This window comes from Muscardinus avellanarius (genome assembly GCF_963383645.1).
Source record: "Muscardinus avellanarius genome assembly, chromosome: 1".
Lineage (NCBI taxonomy): Eukaryota > Metazoa > Chordata > Mammalia > Rodentia > Gliridae > Muscardinus > Muscardinus avellanarius.
The window spans coordinates 189,321,224-189,338,625 of record NC_137786.1 but is presented as its reverse complement, the minus strand read 5'-3'; the positions used below and the strand labels follow the sequence as shown (position 1 = coordinate 189,338,625).

Below are 17,402 nucleotides of genomic sequence, written 5' to 3'. Positions count from 1 at the left end.
AAGAGTTAAGATTGGAATCTCAGAGCTACTGCTTTGTTATGGGACCTCTGGCCAGTTACCTAACCTTCTTATATCCTCATTTTTAAAAAGAGGTTAATGAGCCAGGCGTGGTGGTGCACGCTTATAATCCCCGTGCTTGGGAGGCTGAGACAGGAGGATCGCACAGGTTCAAAGCCAGCCTCAGCTACTTAGTGAAGCTCTCAGCAACTTAGTGAGACCCTATTTCCAAATAAAATATAAAATAAGTCTGGGAGTATAGCCCGGACGTAGAAAAGCCCCTGGGTTCCACCCCTAGTACCACCCCCCCAAAAAAAGAAGTTAATGATATTGCCTTTCATGGAGGAATGTAGAATACATTATGTAAATATTTAGTATAATATAAAACAACCTCTTACTACCTCTTTTCTTCCCTTAACACCCCTCACTCAATCTTAATTAAATTTTTGTGAAATTATTTGTCAAATATGTCTTCAATAATACTTGTTAGCTTCATGAGAGCCAATACCAAGTCGTTCTTAAACTCCATTGTATCTTGAGCATCTAGCATACTTCTTAATACATGATAAACGCGCAGTAAATACTTGTTGAATAAATAAATGAAAAAAGGTTCATTTGTTTTCACAAAACAGTTTGTGCATTCCTGCTCTGGTCCCTCCTCTAAAGTTCCCAGGGACTAGCTTGTATAAAAAGTCAACTCTTCCTCCCTCCCTTCCTTCCTTCCTCCTTCTTTCTACTTCTTTCACTCCTCTCTCTCCTTCCCTCCCTCCCTCCTCTCTCCCTCCCTCCTTTTCTTTCTTTTTCTTTCTCTCCTCTCTTCTTTCTTCCCTCCCATCTACCTCTTTCTTTTCTTTCTCTTCCTTTCTTTTTCCCCTCAGTGCTAAAGACTGAGCCCAGAGCCTTGATTATGCTGCCCAAGCACTTTACCATATGTATATTTTGTTTACTGAGCACCTACCCTGTGCCATCTCCGTGTCACATTCGGAGAGAGAAAAGATATGCCTCTGCCCTCTAGGAGCACAGTTTAATAGCTGGGAGGAAAATGCACCAACAGATCTTGTTTATAACATGCAGTGAGCGATGGACATGTGGACAGTGTGCTCTGGGATCCCAGAGGAGAGAACATGAGTGAGCTGGGGTGAGGCAGAGAAGGCTTCAGGAGGTGGCACTTGCACTGCGAGGTGAATGAGGAAGAGGGGTTCATGCAGGTGACGGGAGGAGCAACTGCATCTCAGGTAGACGGAGAGGCGTGACAGGCTAGCCTTGGCCCTAAAACCAGAACTGATTCTGCTTTCAGAACTGACTCTAATTTTGCAAGCTGCCTAGTGGAAGGGAAGGTGCCCTGAGAGGCTGAATGAGGAAGACCAGCAGGGAGGAGCTGGCGGAACAGAAGCCTCACTAAGACGTGTGCGTGTCATCCAGGGTGCTGAGGAGGCACGGCATCCTTCCAGCCAGGGAGCATCATATTCAGACTTGTACCTTATTCCTAAGGCTGGTCATGGTCATGATGAGTGAATTCCAGCCCTGCTCTAAAGGCTACCTCAGAGCTGGGCATGGCGCTATGCCCCTGTAATCTTAGTACCTCTGAGGCTGAGATAGGAGGATCGCAGGTTTGTGGCCAGCCTCAGAACTTAATGAGGCCCTCTGCAACTAAGTAAGATCCTGTTTCAAAATTTAAAAAATAATAATATAGGGCTGGTGGTATGGCTCAGAGGTAGAATTCCCCTGGGTTCAATCCCCAATATGCCCCCTCCACACACACATACAGGCCACCTCAGGGGCAAAGGCCTCTCTGGCCTGTCTTATTCATATAAAGACTAATTTTTCACATTGGAGCTGGTCTCACATTGCTACCCAGGGCAGAATTCTCCCCATTCTTGGGTATACTTACTGTATGAAAACTCCAACCCTACCTAATTCCCAAATAGCTTTCAAATGTTCATACGTCAACAATTTAACAAAAACTCGGATGAACTATTATCTTCTATGCCTATCACTGTTATATTCTATGCCTATCACCCTCGTTATTTAGATTTTGTTCAGCTCCATCTCCCTCCCACACTGCCTCTGGGGGTTCAGAATCAGTACCCCAGCCTCCACGACAAGATCTTGAAGTGAGCCCAGCTCTACCGTACACACCCTGCCACCCACTTGCCTGTGTTATTAACATGCCCCAGCCTTCCCACCACACACTTCAGCCACAGTGCACTTCTGTCTCGCCTCAACTTAGAACATGGGGTTGTAAGGCCCACTGGAGCCAGTGTGGTGGTGCACGCCTGTGATCCCAGTACTTGGGAAGCTGAGACCGGAGAATCACAAGTTCATGCCAGCCTCAGAAACTTAGTGGGGCCCTCAGCAACTTAGTAAAATCTTTTTTCAAAATAAAAAAATAAAATAGGGCTGAGGGTGTAGTGCAAAGTTAGAATATCCCTGGGTTCAATCCCCAGTATCCCCCCCCACACACACACCTAAAAAAAAAAAAAAAAGAAAGAAGAAAAAAAGACTGCTGGAGCATTAAGCAAGCCTTAGGTGTCCCCTCCCCATCTGACATGGCTTGCAGAGTTCAGGGAAGATGCAACTCACAGACTTAAGAAACTTGCACAGCAATTTACTGCACCCAGCACGGTCAGCCAGAAAACTTGCTGGTGATAGGCTGCAAGACAGAAGGCCACGCTAATCATTTTAAAGTGAGCAAGTGCAGATGGTGGGGCTGGGCTGTGTTGCTCCACCGAATATCCTTCAGCCAGTGCGCTCAGCATTTTCAGGCAGAAGAAAAACTTCTCCTGTTCCAAATGAAAGATCATGCATATGCAAAATTGGGTCATTTTTCTACAATGGAAATCGTGAAAAGGCCTGGATTCATTTCCCTATGTTTATTATGTATAACATTGGGCAAGGTCCTTAACCTCCCTTTGTCTCTGTTTGCTTTCCTGTAAATCAGCACTAATATTATTTATCTCATGTTGTTATTATGATAACTAATGAATTTATAATAATAAGTATATAAATATGTTGGCTAAATCAATAAAATGTATTAAAAATAAACCGGTGTCTTCTATGAAATAAGGATCATAATTATCATCTCATAGATCTGCCATGAGGATTAGAGGAGATAATGAATGTCAAGCACACTGCGGCAGCTCAATAAAAGTTAATTCTTTTCCCCATGTACGACTTCATCTCAGGATAGCTAGGAGCCGGATCAAAGTGTGCTGAGCTGAGTGGTATATGCATGGGAAGAGAAAGAGGGGTGCTGTCGTTTGAATCTTCAGTGTCCCCCAAAGGCCCGTGTGTTGAAGGCTTGATGTCAGCCTGTGGCACTATCTGGGAGCTGGTGGAAACTTTAGATGTGGGAGGAAGTTAGGTGATTGGGGGTGTGCCCTTGAGCGGGGTATTGGAGCTCCATGTCTATCTTTTGCTTCCCTGCTGCCCCAAGGTGAACAGGTATCCACATGTGCCCCTGCCATGATGCAGAGTGTTGCCATCAGCCCAAAGTGACAGGGCCAGACAACCAGAGACTGAAACCATAGCCAAAATCAAATCTCTCTCGCTCTTGCTCTCGCTCTCACTCTGTCTTGGGGAATAGGGCATTTTCTCTCCAAATTACACCACCAGCCCCTTTTTAAAAAATTATTTCATTTTGATACAGGATCTTGCTAAGTTACCAAGGGCCTCATTAAGTTGCTGAGACTGGTCTCAAACCTGTTCTCCGTTCTCAGCCTCCCAAGTGCTGGGATTACAGGTGTGTACAACCTGTCAATTTTTTCTCCTTTTAAGTTGATTATCTCAGGTATTTTTTTTCACAGTAATAGAAAGTTGACTAACACAAATGGAGAAGATACCCCTGGGGAAGTGCAACACGTCTATCAATGTGGAAAAGATCAGGAAGCCTGAGGGGACTTCGGTGGCTTCCCCTGTTCTGATCATGGGATTATTGGGATTGCCATTCAGATCCCCTAATTTCCCTCCTGAAATATTAAGCCACAAAAGTGACTGTGTCCAGCTGGGCATGGTGGTACATGCCTGTAATCCCAGTCCTTGGGAGACTGAAACTGGAGGATCGTATGCTCAAGGCCAGCCTCAGCTATTTAGTGAGACCCCTTTTAAAATTAAAAAATAAAATAGGGCTGGGGGTGTAGCTCAGAATGAAATTCTTCTGGATTCAACATGTAGTGCAAAACACAGGTGACTGTTTCCAGACATGGTCTACCTACCTTCATACCCCATTTCTCCATAGATGTGACCCATGCTAGACTACTTAGAGTCCTTCCCCAAGATGCTTCAGTCTGGAGTTAGAGGAAAGAGCTTTCCTTTCAGTCATAGAACTAGCTAAAAGATGTTTCACTGAAGGTTGTTGGCAACTATCTTCCCTGCCATTTGGAGACAGTTTATCTGTAGTAAGAAAAAAAAATGAGGACCACACACAGAAACACAGCCAACATGGCCAAGGAATGAAGATTGGAAGGAGCAAGGCAGAGAAGGCAGAAGGGAGGCTGGAAAGGACGCAGAGGGAACAAACAGGCAGTCATGGTGAGGGGGAGAGAGAACCAATGACTCTTGTTTGTGTTCTAGATCCATTTATGCCTGAAGCCAGACTTATTCCTGGACTTTCCAAATACAGGAATCAATGCATTCCATTCCTTGCTTTGGTTAAACTTTGTTCCTGTCACTTGCAATGAAAAGAGTTCTAATTAATTTTGAAGCAAAGAAACAATTAATTCTGCCTAAACTATAAGGATCATCTTCAGGCTAAGGAAAGAATATTCATGACAAGTCTGAGGAAGCTGACCTGGGGTGGCAGCTCATATGTAGATGTCTTTGGGATGACAGCAGGTCGTTGACTTCAAAACTGTGTAATTAGATGTCAGCTTGAGGGAAAGACTCTAAGAAATGTATGAGGTTCTGTCTCCAGCTCTGACCTGCCCAAAGTTCTGATCAACTTCTTAGGGAAAGACTTACCAAGTCTATTTATAAAAATTGTGGGTAATCCAAAATTGGATTATGTGAATAAGTCACTCAGTGACAGAATCCAGATTTTATGAATGGTTGATACCTACTGAGATGAACCAAATCATTGGGAATTAAGTTTAATGGAGAATCATGTCAAATCTTATATCCAGGAACCAGTTAGACCAGTATAGGTTGATTCATTCATCGGCTTTATATTACTATAGCAAATTACCAGAGGCAAATTAACTCATAAAGAGAAAATAGTAATTTGGCCCATGGTTCTGGAGGTTCAGATGAAGACTGGGTGGCCCCATGGTTTGGAGATTCTTCCCAGGACCACAAATCACGGTAGGTGGAAACATGTGGTATAGCAAACCACTTATATCCTGAGCCAGGAAGCCGAGAGAAACTGAGAGATGGGTCTCACAATTCCTTTTTGGGGAAAGGTACTAGAGATGGAACTCAGGGACATTCTACTTTTGAGCAATAACCTCAGCCCTATTTTTTTAAATTTTGAAACCGGATATTACTAAGTTTTAGAGGGCTTAAGTTGATGAGGCTGGCCATGAACCTGTGCAATCCTCCTGTCTCAGCCTCCCAAGTATTGGGATTACAGGTGTGTGCCACCATGCTCAACTTTATAATCCCTTTTGAGGATATCTCCAGAAACCTCGAAATCTCCCAGAAGGCCAGACCTCCTAAGAGTCTGCCACATCTTCCAATGGCACTACCCTGGGAACCATACAGTTAGCACATGGACCTCTGAAGGACGCTTACCCCTGAGCCATAGCAGTCAGGGAAGGCAGCAGGCCTTCCCAGCAAATAGGAAGAATCTGAGTTGTCCACAAGCTTGGTGCTATTCCAGAAAATGGCACAGTGGCCAAAACAGTAAACACCAGACCTGGCAAGCTTAACACATGCATGGTGTCCAGGACGCAGAGGCAGGCATTCTTCCACGTTTTGCTCCTGCCAGTGTGCATCTGGGGTACGAAGTGCAGGGAACAAGGAGCACAGCCCTATAAGGAATGGATGGAGAAATGGGACCTTTGTGTCAGAAGAGAAGCCATGATAGCTATTTGCCCACAGACACCTCAAGGGCTGACATATGGCCAAGGGGAAACCTTATTAATTAATTAATTAATTAATTTTTATTTTTTATTTTTATTTTTTTGCAGGTCTGGGGATGGAACCCGGGGGCATTTGACCTCTAAGCTACACTCCCTGCCCTATTTTTTTATTCTTTATTTTGAAACAGGGTCTCAACAAGCTGCAGAGGGCCTCACTAAGTGGCTGAGGCTGTCCATGAACCGCGATCCTCCTGTCTCAGCCTCCTGAATGCTGGGATCACAAGTGTGCGCCACCATGCCCAGCTGGGAAACCTTATTTTGTTTGATTCTGAAATCCAGAACCTGGACAGGTGTGAGGAAGCTCCATGGGAGGCAGACTCAGGCAGCAGAAAAGTACAACGAGGTCACAGCCCTGGTCCCAGCTCACCAGTCTGTGTGTCTCCACCTAAGAAGCCCCACAGCCCTCTTCTCCCCCACCCAACTGCCCAGCCAGGATGCGCAAATCATGCTGGCTTTGGGTCACTCCACTGGTCGCCGTACGACTGCCTCAGGAGCAGGGTAGGGCAGAGGTATGACTAGGCTCTAAAGGGTGTGTGGCATGGGAGACGGGGACTGGGGCTGGAGCAGGTGGTGGTGGGGAAACAAGCTTATTGAAAAACACAATTTGACCTACTCTTCGTATTTCATCATCCTGCCTTAGAGAGTATATAATCCTGGAATCCAGCCCTTCACTGGGGCCTGGGAACCTTGTGTTTGTTGGTTTATAGCTCTCTAAGTGATGTTAGCACATAGCTAGGCTTGGCAATCATAGCAGATGGTTTCAGAAAAATTCACTTTCCTCATTTGTAGCTGGGCTTGGTGAATGAGCAGTCCCTCTGCCCTGCTTCTCCACATCCAGAACTCATGTTGGAGGTTGGCAGCCCTGTCCCTCTACCCTTTTCCTCCTGTTCTCTGTTCACCTCTGCATCATCAATGATGGCTACTTCCCACTATGCATACACCTGCTCTCTCTTCCCTCCCAGTGGTCTTTACCCTGGGCCCAGCACATCTGCCTGCCCTAGTCTCCAGCCACCGCCCCCAGGGCACTGGGCAGCTTTTCTCTCTGCTGCCACCACCTGGAGCTTCCTCCCTCTGTCATCTCATGCTACTCAACTGTCTGGCAGAAAAAGACAACTTTCCCTGTCTTCCAACCAGAGAGAGAGAGAGAGAGAGAGAGAGAGAGAGAGAGAGAGACAGACAGACAGACAGACAGACAGACAGACAGACAGACAGACAGAGACACAAAGGAGAAACTCACCTAAGGCTCCTGGGGTTTAAATAATACATTAACTTTTTCAATGAAAAGTAATTTAGTGTCTGCTATATCCAAGCACTATTCTGGGTGTTGGTGTTAAAAATAACACATAAAAAAGACAAAGCCTTGCTCTCATGAAGCTTATATTCTAGCCAGAGGAGGCAGATGATAAACAAGATAATTCCAAAGAGTTCTTAAGGGCTATAAAGAAAATGACCTGAGACAAAAATAATGGGAAACACGGTAGTTTTAGAGAAGCCTCTTGAAAGAGGTCATGTAACAAGTAAGGACTTAAAAGACGAGCAGTCAGCCATACAAGTGTCTGGGGACAAGCATTGCTAGCTTGGAGGAGAGCCGGCGTCTTTCTTTGCTGCTGGGTAGGGATGAGGTTGGTGTGTTTGGAAAATTTAAAGGGCAGTGTTGCTGCTTCCAGGAGGAAGAGAAGGAAGAACAAGGAGGGGTGGCTAAGAGAGGTAAGAAATGGGGGAAGGAGGAACAGAAGAGCTTCCTGTAGTACCTGGAATCACTCTTCAGTTTCAGGGCCTGCTTCTGCGTCCATGTCCCTTCTGTCCCATACACAGGATTCCTTTCTCTCTCTCTCTCTCTCTCTCTCTCTCTCTCTCTCTCTCTCTCTCTCTCTCTCTCTCTCTTTCTCTCTCTGAAGCATGTTTGCAAATAGCTAAGTCACAGCTGTCCTTGGACCTTTTCCTAATGGGTCTCCTGGACCTCAGGGCAAATAGGTAGATGTCAAATGGTTTCATCCTTTAAGTTTTCCTGAACTTTTCATGACAGATTTGAGAATTCTGTGGAAGTTTGAAGCCTTATCTGTGTGGAGCTGGCAAAAAAAACTCCTGATTTTGTCATTTTACTGTCCCATCTGAGCCTTAGTTCCAGCCCAGCCAAAACATTCTGTAAAAATGGGACATTTAATACCAGCAGTAGCTGACCAGCATCACAAAGACCTTTTTACGTGGCACGGGGAGCTCCATGGCCCTGCAGGTGCTCCAAGAGTCCTTCCCACTCCTGGCCTCTCTTCATTTGGCATAATCAAATGTAACTGCACACTGCTGGAAAAAGCAATAATAACAAAGGAAGAAATATTTTGAATGAACTGATACACTTGCCACTCCACTCAAGGCTTGTATGTGCCTGCATGAGCATGAGATGGGACCCTCAGTTTCCTCACTTTGCCTCACAGTGAGGGCTTTGTACATGTCTGTCAGCATTTAAGGAGGAGCAAATAAATGGTTTTATCTGCTACTCAGTTGAAGGAACATGGATCTCTTCCAACCCTGCAGGGGAAATGGAAGTGTTGGACTTATTGAGAAACACCAATTCATTTCTGTTCTCCACTAACAGAAATATCTGGAGGGGTGCATAAATCAGGCCAGATTGAAGCCAGTATCTATGTTAAAGCTGATGTACAGTTTCAAAGGATCTTCAAGGAATACATTTGACTTACATGATTTTCATTTTCCATAGTGCCTCCTGAATCTAATGCTCAAGTAGGATGGGACTTCACTGCACTCAAATTAGTCCTTTCATTTTCATTCTGAATATTTACCCAAGTGGTCTTCTGTTTTTCTTTTATTTTTCTCTTCCCACACCACCCTCTTGCTTTCTCTTGCTTTATTCACGTCCTCCCCCATTCTTTTCTTTCTTTGTTGCTTCTTCCCTACTTGAGAGAAGAGGTAAGACAGACTGGGCTACCTACACCTGCTTGTGTAGACACACATGCTTCATACACACACACACACACACACACACACACACACACACACGTTTACACATAGACATCCCAACATTTCTTCGTCTAACAATTCATTTAGCAGTAATCTCAGCCCACATGCTGTGGAGTAGACCCCTCCAGAGGACATTTTACCAGATGAAGGAACATGAAATATTGTGTTTTCACATGACTGCCATTAAAACAAGTGACAGAGACAGTTAATTGTCTCCCCAGATCCACTTTCTCTTTTATCTTTTTGAAAAATAAACCTCTCTCTCAAGTTTTAGCTGAGTAAGTGATTGCCCAGATCAAGGCTATATTTACTAGCTTCCCTTGCAGCTAGGTGTGGCCACATGGCCAATATTTTCCAACAGACTGTGTTTAGAAGGGTTGAGTACAATTTCTGGCACACATCATTAAAAGAAAGCAGCTTGCTTCTACTTCTATTCCTTTCCCCTCTACCACATGCAGACTGAAACTCGGATGTAGGGGCACTGAGATGGCTATAACCATTCCAGGACAGTGCTGTCCAACAGAAATAGACTCAATACGGGTGAAATGAATTTTGTTAATAGATATCCAATAGAAATAGATGTAAAAGAGGTAAAATTAACAACTATTTTATTTAGCCCAATATATACAATGATCATTTAAACATGGGATCAATATAAAGATTATTGATAAGAAGATTTTTTTATTTTCTTATACCAATTCTTCAATAATACTTACAGTATATCTCAATTTAGATTGGCCACATTTCAAGTATATAATAGTTATATTTGACCATTGATTAGTGGCTCCTATTGGACAGCATGTGCTAGAAGATGGCAGAGCAACAAGATGAGAGGAACCTGGGGTCCTGGATAACATGATGGCTCATCGTGTTGGAACTCCCACTTATGCCCTCTTGTTAACAACACTGTATTTGCGGATCACTTGTAACGTGAACTTACTTGTACGATAACCACTATAGCACGGCAAGGGTTGTTATTTGGCCTACAAAAATGTATCTTGACCTACATCTGATATTCTGTGTAACAAGCAGTAGAGAGTGTATTAGTCCATGTTTGTGAACATACCAGCAATGACAGCCTTATTTTCAGTTGAGAGCCAGCTGTAATGGGACAACTTACCTATATATGGAAAACATCAATTAGATAGGCTTTCACATTGGTGCACACTTATAATATCAGTATCTGTGAGGCTGAGACAGAAGGATTACAAGTTTGCAGAGAGCCTCAGCTACTTAGTGAGGCCCTCTATACCTTAGTGAGACCCTATTTCAAAAATAAAGAATAAAAAATAGGGTTGGTGTAACTCGGAGGTAGAATGCCCCTGGGTTGCATCCTCGGTACAGAAAGAAGAATGAAAGAAAAAGAGAGAGAGAGAGAGAGAGAGAGAGAGAGAGAGAGAGAGAGAAAGAAAGAGGGAGGACTAGGGGTGTAGCTCAGAGGTACAATGCCCTTGGTTCCAAGTCCAATCCCCAGTACCACTCTGTGTGTGTGTGTGTGTATGCTTTAATTTTTGTATATTTTTTTCATTTCCTGAAACTCTAAATGATAAACAATATCTACAACCATTGAACATCTGTGTGAATATTTTGATTTTTATTATAAATTTGAACTAAATATTTACTAAAAGGGTATGGATTACCAAACCAAGACTATATTGTAAAAAAAAAAAAGAAAAGAATGGTGTAAGAAGAGAGGTAGGAGTGAGAAATTCATTATAATATCATCAACAACATTTATTTAAAAAAACCAATATATAGGAAATAGTTTATTTAAAAGATTTCACCCAGATTCAATTTCTCAACCCTACACATGTTCTCTTCAAACATACAGTTTTATAGGAACAGTGATATAACATCTGCATGTGAAAATAAAACAATAATCAAATCAAGCTTTTTTTCTCCCCTATCCAATTACTTTCTGTTTCCTCACAAACAAAAGGAATTGGCTAAAGACTGACAAGGTTCTTCATGTTTCTAAATTAATCTTCTGGTTTATGGGGAAATGCAATACTAATGCTCATAAAAAGAAAAGGCAAAGTAAATAAGGATCCATCTCTTTATGGCTTTGTGTCCTGTGATGTGCCCATTATTATCTCGATTTGTCAACCCTGGTTTCCATCAAGGAAGTCTCTTCATCCAGAAGGCTGAGGGTAGCTGAGTGACGTCATTCCACTCCCAAGTCAATTTCTTGGGTCAACACAGAAGACTAGCTAAGCACACACATTTAGGAGTCACATAGACTTGAAAATGTATCCTGACTCCACTGATTATCAGCTGTGTGACTACAGAGAAAAAAACTAGAATCTCTGAGACTTAGTCTTCTCACTTGTAAAATAAGAATAATAATAAATTTCCTGGAAGTACTATAATGGATAAGGGAGTTTGAATAGGAAGAACTTAAGACAGTGTCTTATTCAGTGCTTTGCTGCTAAGGATTTTTATATTATCCAAATAATCATTTCACAACTAACACTCTCTCTCTCTCTCTCTATCTCTCTCTATCTCTCTCTATCTCTCTCACTATGCAATAATTTCTTTTAGCCTGGATTATTTCAAATCTTAAAGCAACGCTAGAGGAAAAACAACAACAAGATACTCTTACTTCACAGATGGAGAAGTTGTGGCTCAGAGAGGTAAAGTGGCTTGCCTGAGGTCACACAGTGAATACCTGATGGAGCATAAATTAACTCATCCAACCTTAATCCTATGTTTTTTCTACCAGGCTGAGGTTTCTACTCCTGCAGTCTGTGTGTGTCCCAGGGAGGGACAAAGAGAAAGCAAAGCAGCTTTGGAGGTCTCCAAACCTTTCAGTTTAGAATAAATCCCCCAATTATGCTTCAAGTTGGACCCGCTTTTGAAATCTCGCCTGCACAGTCTTTTCCCATCAAGTTTCTTGAAATTCCCCCTTTAAAGAGCGTCTACGAAAAGCCACTCTCATTAGCCAGGGTCTGACTTTATTTTCCTAATAAACAGACCTTTGGGCAGACAAAAGAGCCTCTTTTATTTTCAATCAATTCTTGAACATTTCAGCTGATTTTCTTCTATTTGGCTTGAAACTGTGATCTGGGAAAAAGCTGGTCCTGCAAATTGTCCTCCTATAGGGGAAGCCCCTTGAGGATCCTCGACTTGTTATTTTTAATCACTGTAATCTCCTTTTAAAGGAGGCCCTGGTCAGAAACAGAGCAGGCCTTTCAGAGCTTTCTAAAGCACAATTATTGCTGGGGTGGGGGGTAGGAGGGAGGCTAGCGAGGAGGGCTAGAAAAGAAAAGGAAGTCAATATAGTACTAACAACTTGGAGAAAGGCTGAATAAAAATCCCAACTGGACCCAGGCTGTGGGGAAGAAACCCCATTATTCACTCTCTTAAAGTAGCAACTATTTTTTTTTTCCAGTCTAGAATACCTTGAAGGCTCTACTCAGATCAGGGACACAGAGCAGAAGCTATTTAGGGATGAACTGGCATACAGAAGACAAAGATCTAAGGCCAGAAAAAGAAGACATTGATTCCAAGGATTGCAAGATAGCCTCATTCAGGAAAAAATTAAAAAGCAAATAGAATACTAGGAGAATGTTAACTTCCACCACCCCAAGCCAATGCACTGAGCAGAATGTAGTGGATTTTTTAAAATGTAATTATTCTTTTTTTTTTTTTTTTTTTTTTTTGGTGGTACTGGGGGTGGAACCCAGAGGCTTTCTTCCTCCGGGCTATACTCCCAGACCTATTTTATATTTTATTTGGAAACAGGGTCTCACTAAGTTGCTGAGAGCCTCACTTAACTAGCTGAGGCTGGCTTTGAACCTGCGTGATCCTCCTGTCTCAGCCTCCCAAGCGCGGGGATTACAAGTGTGCGCCACCACGCCCGGCTTACATGTAATTATTCTAAGAAAGTATAAGAAACTGTCACAAACTAGGCCAGTGCCTTTTCTTCCTAACTTTGAGTGGTGGGACCATGTTTGATAATCACAAAATATTTACTCAGGAGACCTGAGCATAGTTCCCACAAGATCTCTTTTTCAAGATCTTTTAAGTGTAAGAAAAGAGAAAAGTTGATCACTCTACCTACAGCCAGAGTGGGGTGTCAAAGTCTAAAAGCCTATTTAGGCTGGAAAGTCCAGCTCTCTTGTCTCAGTTCCTACCTGCTGAGCCTGGCCTTTAGGTAGTCTGGGATCTTTGGCCTTGGGATCATGGGCTATGCCTCCCTCCCAGGGCTGGGCCATCACTCCCAATGTTCAGCCAAAGACTGAGGATTAGTGTGGGAAGAGATGCCAGGAGGACACTTGGCCAGAGCCCCAGACTAGCCTCCATCACACACACACACACACACACACACACACACACACACACACATCTTTCTTCCTGGGCTTAAATTAGGAACAGTTTTAGACAAGGGTCCTAGTATGGAGAAATCAAATCATCATGCATTCATTCAATTAATGTCCAAGGAACCAGATAATGGCCATTCATTCTCTTTCGCTCTTTCTCTCTCTGAAAATCTGGCCAGGCACATCCCTCCATTATTAAACCAATAAAGAAGGCCTCACATCTAACTCAAACTACAGTGTACTGGGGACAGGCTGTCCCTCGGACACACTCCACTTTGTAAACTCATTTATTCCCTACAACCACCCTGAGAGGTTGGGTAAATGGCTGTTTTACAGCTGGGAAATAGGTACGGAGAAATTAAATGGCTTGCATAAGGTCGCCCAGCCACTAAACCCAAGTCGCTGCCTCAGCGCTGGGCCAGTTCCGGGTGAACCCGGGCCTTCTGCTTGGGTGGGATTGCTGAGCCCAAGGAGGTTACACAGGCTCTTGATGGTTCCACTGGAAGAACTGGCTATCTCCCTGCTCTGCCCAGTGGCTGTCCCCGCGTATCCACTCAGCTCTGATCTCTGCGCCAACCTGCCTTTTTCCTCGGGAGCTGGACACGGTGTTCTCCATCCCACAGGTCTTCTTAGACTACCGGGGGAGAGAACAAGGCCTCCAGGTCAAGTGCTGAGCTCTCTAAAGCAGGGAGTGCGCCAGCCCCAGACAGACGAAATTGGGTAACTCAGGGTGGAGAAAGTTGGATGCACGACCAGACCCGGGAAAAGGGAAGAAGCGTTTCTGAGAAGGGTGGCCCCGGGTTCTGGTCTCACACACACACCCGGGGCCCGCTGTCACCGCGCTAAACTTTCTCCTGAGCCCCCCCCCCACCTCCTCCCCCGACGGGGCAACCCGGGAGGCGGGATGGAAGAGAGGTGGCCAGGAGCCCATTTGTCTCAGCAGGTGCCCCAGTGACCTGATCTCGGCACCGGAGCGAGGGCGAGGGGATGCGCGCCCTGGAGGGACCCCAAGTACAATCAAGCAGGCTTCCTTCCTTTCCTTGTGTCCCACCCGGAGAGCAGAGGGCAGCGGCGGCTGCGTGAGAAAGAGATGTCTCTGGCTGCGCAGGGAGGCGGTGGGTGGTGGAGATGGAGCCCAGGGTCTTGGGATCCGTGCAAAACGAGCTGCCTGACCTGCTCAGGAGCTGCTCACCTGCTTGGACACCTCCTCCCTGCGCTCCCGATCCCGGCTCTCAGTCGAGCAGCGTAGGGGCCACGTTCCTAGGGTTCTGAGCCTCCGGGCTGCTGGAGCCAAAGTCCCACAGCCTCCCGGGACCAGGCCTCGGGAATCGGGGCTCCTCTTTCAGTCTTCATAGAGTCCCCTCCCCTTGGAAGCCTACACGGGGTTCTTTGGGGAGCCCTTTCCCACTGGGAACCTATCCTGGCAATCCAAGGTCCTCCCTCTTCTGGGATCATGAGGGAATAATTTGGTGATCTTTTCAGGGACCCTTCCCAAAAGCTTCAGGCATCCTCCCCTCTTCCCCGCGTCCCGGGACCGGTTAGGGAGAAAAGCCTATGTCTCTTCTCCAGAGAAGACCTATCCAAGGAAGCCGAAGTGGCCGTTCAGCTTGGTGCCAGTCTGCGAGAAGCGGGTACCCTCTTCTTTAGGGATGGAAGCCGGGGAAGCTGCTTCATCTGGTCCCCCTCCTCCCAGGGACCGATCTGGAGAAAGGCGGGTCCACTTCCCTCTTGCAGACGGCCGGGGCTGGAGCGGGGCTCGCTCCCAGGCAGGCGGGCGGGAAGCCTGGCTCTCCTACAGCCCTCGCCGGGGGACGGCGCGTCGGAGGGCCGGGCTGCCCCTCCTGGCTGCGGCCCCCGGAACGGCCCGACGTTGGCCGCGAATAACCAGGACGAGAGGGCCCTGGCGGGGCTGCGCGGCTCCGTGCGCCCGGGGACCGCGCGCCCTCCCCCCGGCACCGCGCCCTCGGCGCCCTCCAGGGGCCAGGTCCCGAGCCCCCAGCGCCCCCAGCGCCCCCAGCGCCGCGCCGGTCACTTACCGCGGTAGCTGCCCCCCGGCTTGTAGAAGTCGGGGTCGCCCTCCACGCGGAGGCTGAACTCGGTGTAGCCCTCGCGCCGCGTGCCCTGGGCGCGCAAGATGCGGCTGCAGTAGCCCTCCGACTTGGACACTTTGTCCAGGGTCTCGTCGGAAAAGGCCAGCGCCACGGCCAGGGGCAGCGCCAGGGCCAGCAGCGCGGGACTCCGGCTTAGCCCCAGGGGCGCCGGCGACAGCCTCATCTTCGCGGGCCCCCAACTTTGTGCCGCTGTCTCGTGGGCTCTCGCCAAGCGGCTGCTGCCTGAAGTGGTCGGGACGGAGCCGGGGCCGAGAGAGGGAGCTCGCAGCGGCGCGGGCGACGCGGAGCCGGGGCTCGCCTGGGTTTGGCGGCGGCTGCGGAGCAGCGCTGCGCGGAGCCGAGCGAGCGAGCGGAGCTGTGCGAGGAGGGGAGGGCGGCGGCGAGGGAGCGGAGGAGGGAGGGCTGGTTTGCCCAGCTCCCCGAGCGCAGCGCTGTTTTGTTTCTGAGCTGGCGATTTGCGGCACGGCGGTGTTTATTTTGCAACGCTGGATTCCCAGGGTCTGGTGGGGGCAATCATAGGATGCAGGGACTCTGCGAGCTCGCCCCCCCCCCCCCAACACACACCAGGAGGCTGCGGTCCCAACCCTGGCTGCACCCTGGGTCCTGTGGACCACGGCGCTTGGAGGAGGGAGAACCTGCGAGATAACTTTTGTTGGCCCCTCTCTGTGCCTAGCTCTGATGCGCTGCTTGTAGGGCATCGGCTCACCGCCTCACTCTTGTTGCCCACGATACACACTATGCCCCTTTCACTCATTTTATGGAGGAACAGGCGGCAGGTCAGGTTAGATGTGGGGACTCTCTGGCTCTTCCCAGGGCCATATCCGACAGGTCGGACTGGAAGAGGAGAAAGGAGCCCGCCTGGCCCAAGGGCTTATCCCCTCCAACCCGGGCAGGAACAGTGCCTAGGGCCACAATACTTTGGAGATCTCCGATTATCTTTTCTTTAAAAACAGATGAAAAAAAAAAACCACTTTAGGTTGAAGATGTTTTGCCATCTGATATCTGTATATTCATCTCTACACCCACGCATTCAAAGCATGATTAATTGTAATATTGTTTTGTGAAGGAAGGATCCCTTCAAGGCAAAAGTGCAGAAGGCCCATGAAGGTCCTCACGCAGGCCTGGGAAGGAGTTTTCAAAGGGCCAAAGAAGAGCTTGTGTTTTCCTGGCTTCGATTTTAATTGAGGTTCTCAATCCCAGGGACAGGTGTTTGGAGAGGTGCTGACCCTCACTGCTCACCTGCACAGCCTCGGGCACCCGCATTGAGCAGAGGGCAGTGGGGAGGAGAGCCCAGGCAGGAACCTCTCCCAGTGTCTCCCTGGGGAGAGGCCTGAATCAAGCCCTGGGCAAGACTTAACTCTCCCCATGCTTGTGTGTGTGGGGGGTGGGGGTGGGGGCAAGCGCCAGTGTTAGTTTGGGAGGGGCATTACTACACCCTTCCTGGTGACATGGTAGAATTCAATGAAATGCCTCATATAAAACCCTTGTCCTCCTGGTTTCCAGTGCTCCCTCTCCTTGGGGGACACCTTAGTCCCCTGCCTCCCATCACTATACACAAGCCTCCCTCCCCGGGTGTTCTCAGGAGCTTGGTTTCCCCCTCTCTTCCTTCCTTTAACACATCTCAGGCGCCTAAAGTGAACAAGCAATCTCCTTCGCTCTCCACCTCACTGCATACAGTAGTGGTAAAGGGGCCACCTGCACTGGAGGCCTCCCGTTCCTTGCACCTTGCTCCTTGGCTCAGGTTTCATGACTGTTGGTGTCCGTGTTGCTTGGGCACATTCTTCCAGGGGTCATTAGAGAATAACCCATTGCCAAAGCCAACTGAACCTTTTTCTCAGCCTTGAAGTCAAATCCTGAGAGCTGACTTCAGGAGCATCAGATGGAAATGACCAGCACGCCCTCAGGAGGTGGCTCTCAGC

General features: G+C 47.1%; 1 protein-coding gene across 1 annotated transcript in view; it reads right to left on the bottom strand.

Moving 5' to 3' along the window:
* SPON1 (spondin 1) overlaps positions 1-15,646 on the bottom strand; it is a gene marked incomplete at both ends in the record, with an annotated part of 300,161 nt that extends 284,515 nt beyond the window's left edge. The window contains one exon of the mRNA XM_080707718.1: positions 15,409-15,646. Within this exon, the coding sequence (XP_080563844.1) occupies positions 15,409-15,646 (238 nt within the window). The remainder of the gene's footprint in view (positions 1-15,408) is intronic.
* Positions 15,647-17,402: the final 1,756 nt, after the last annotated feature.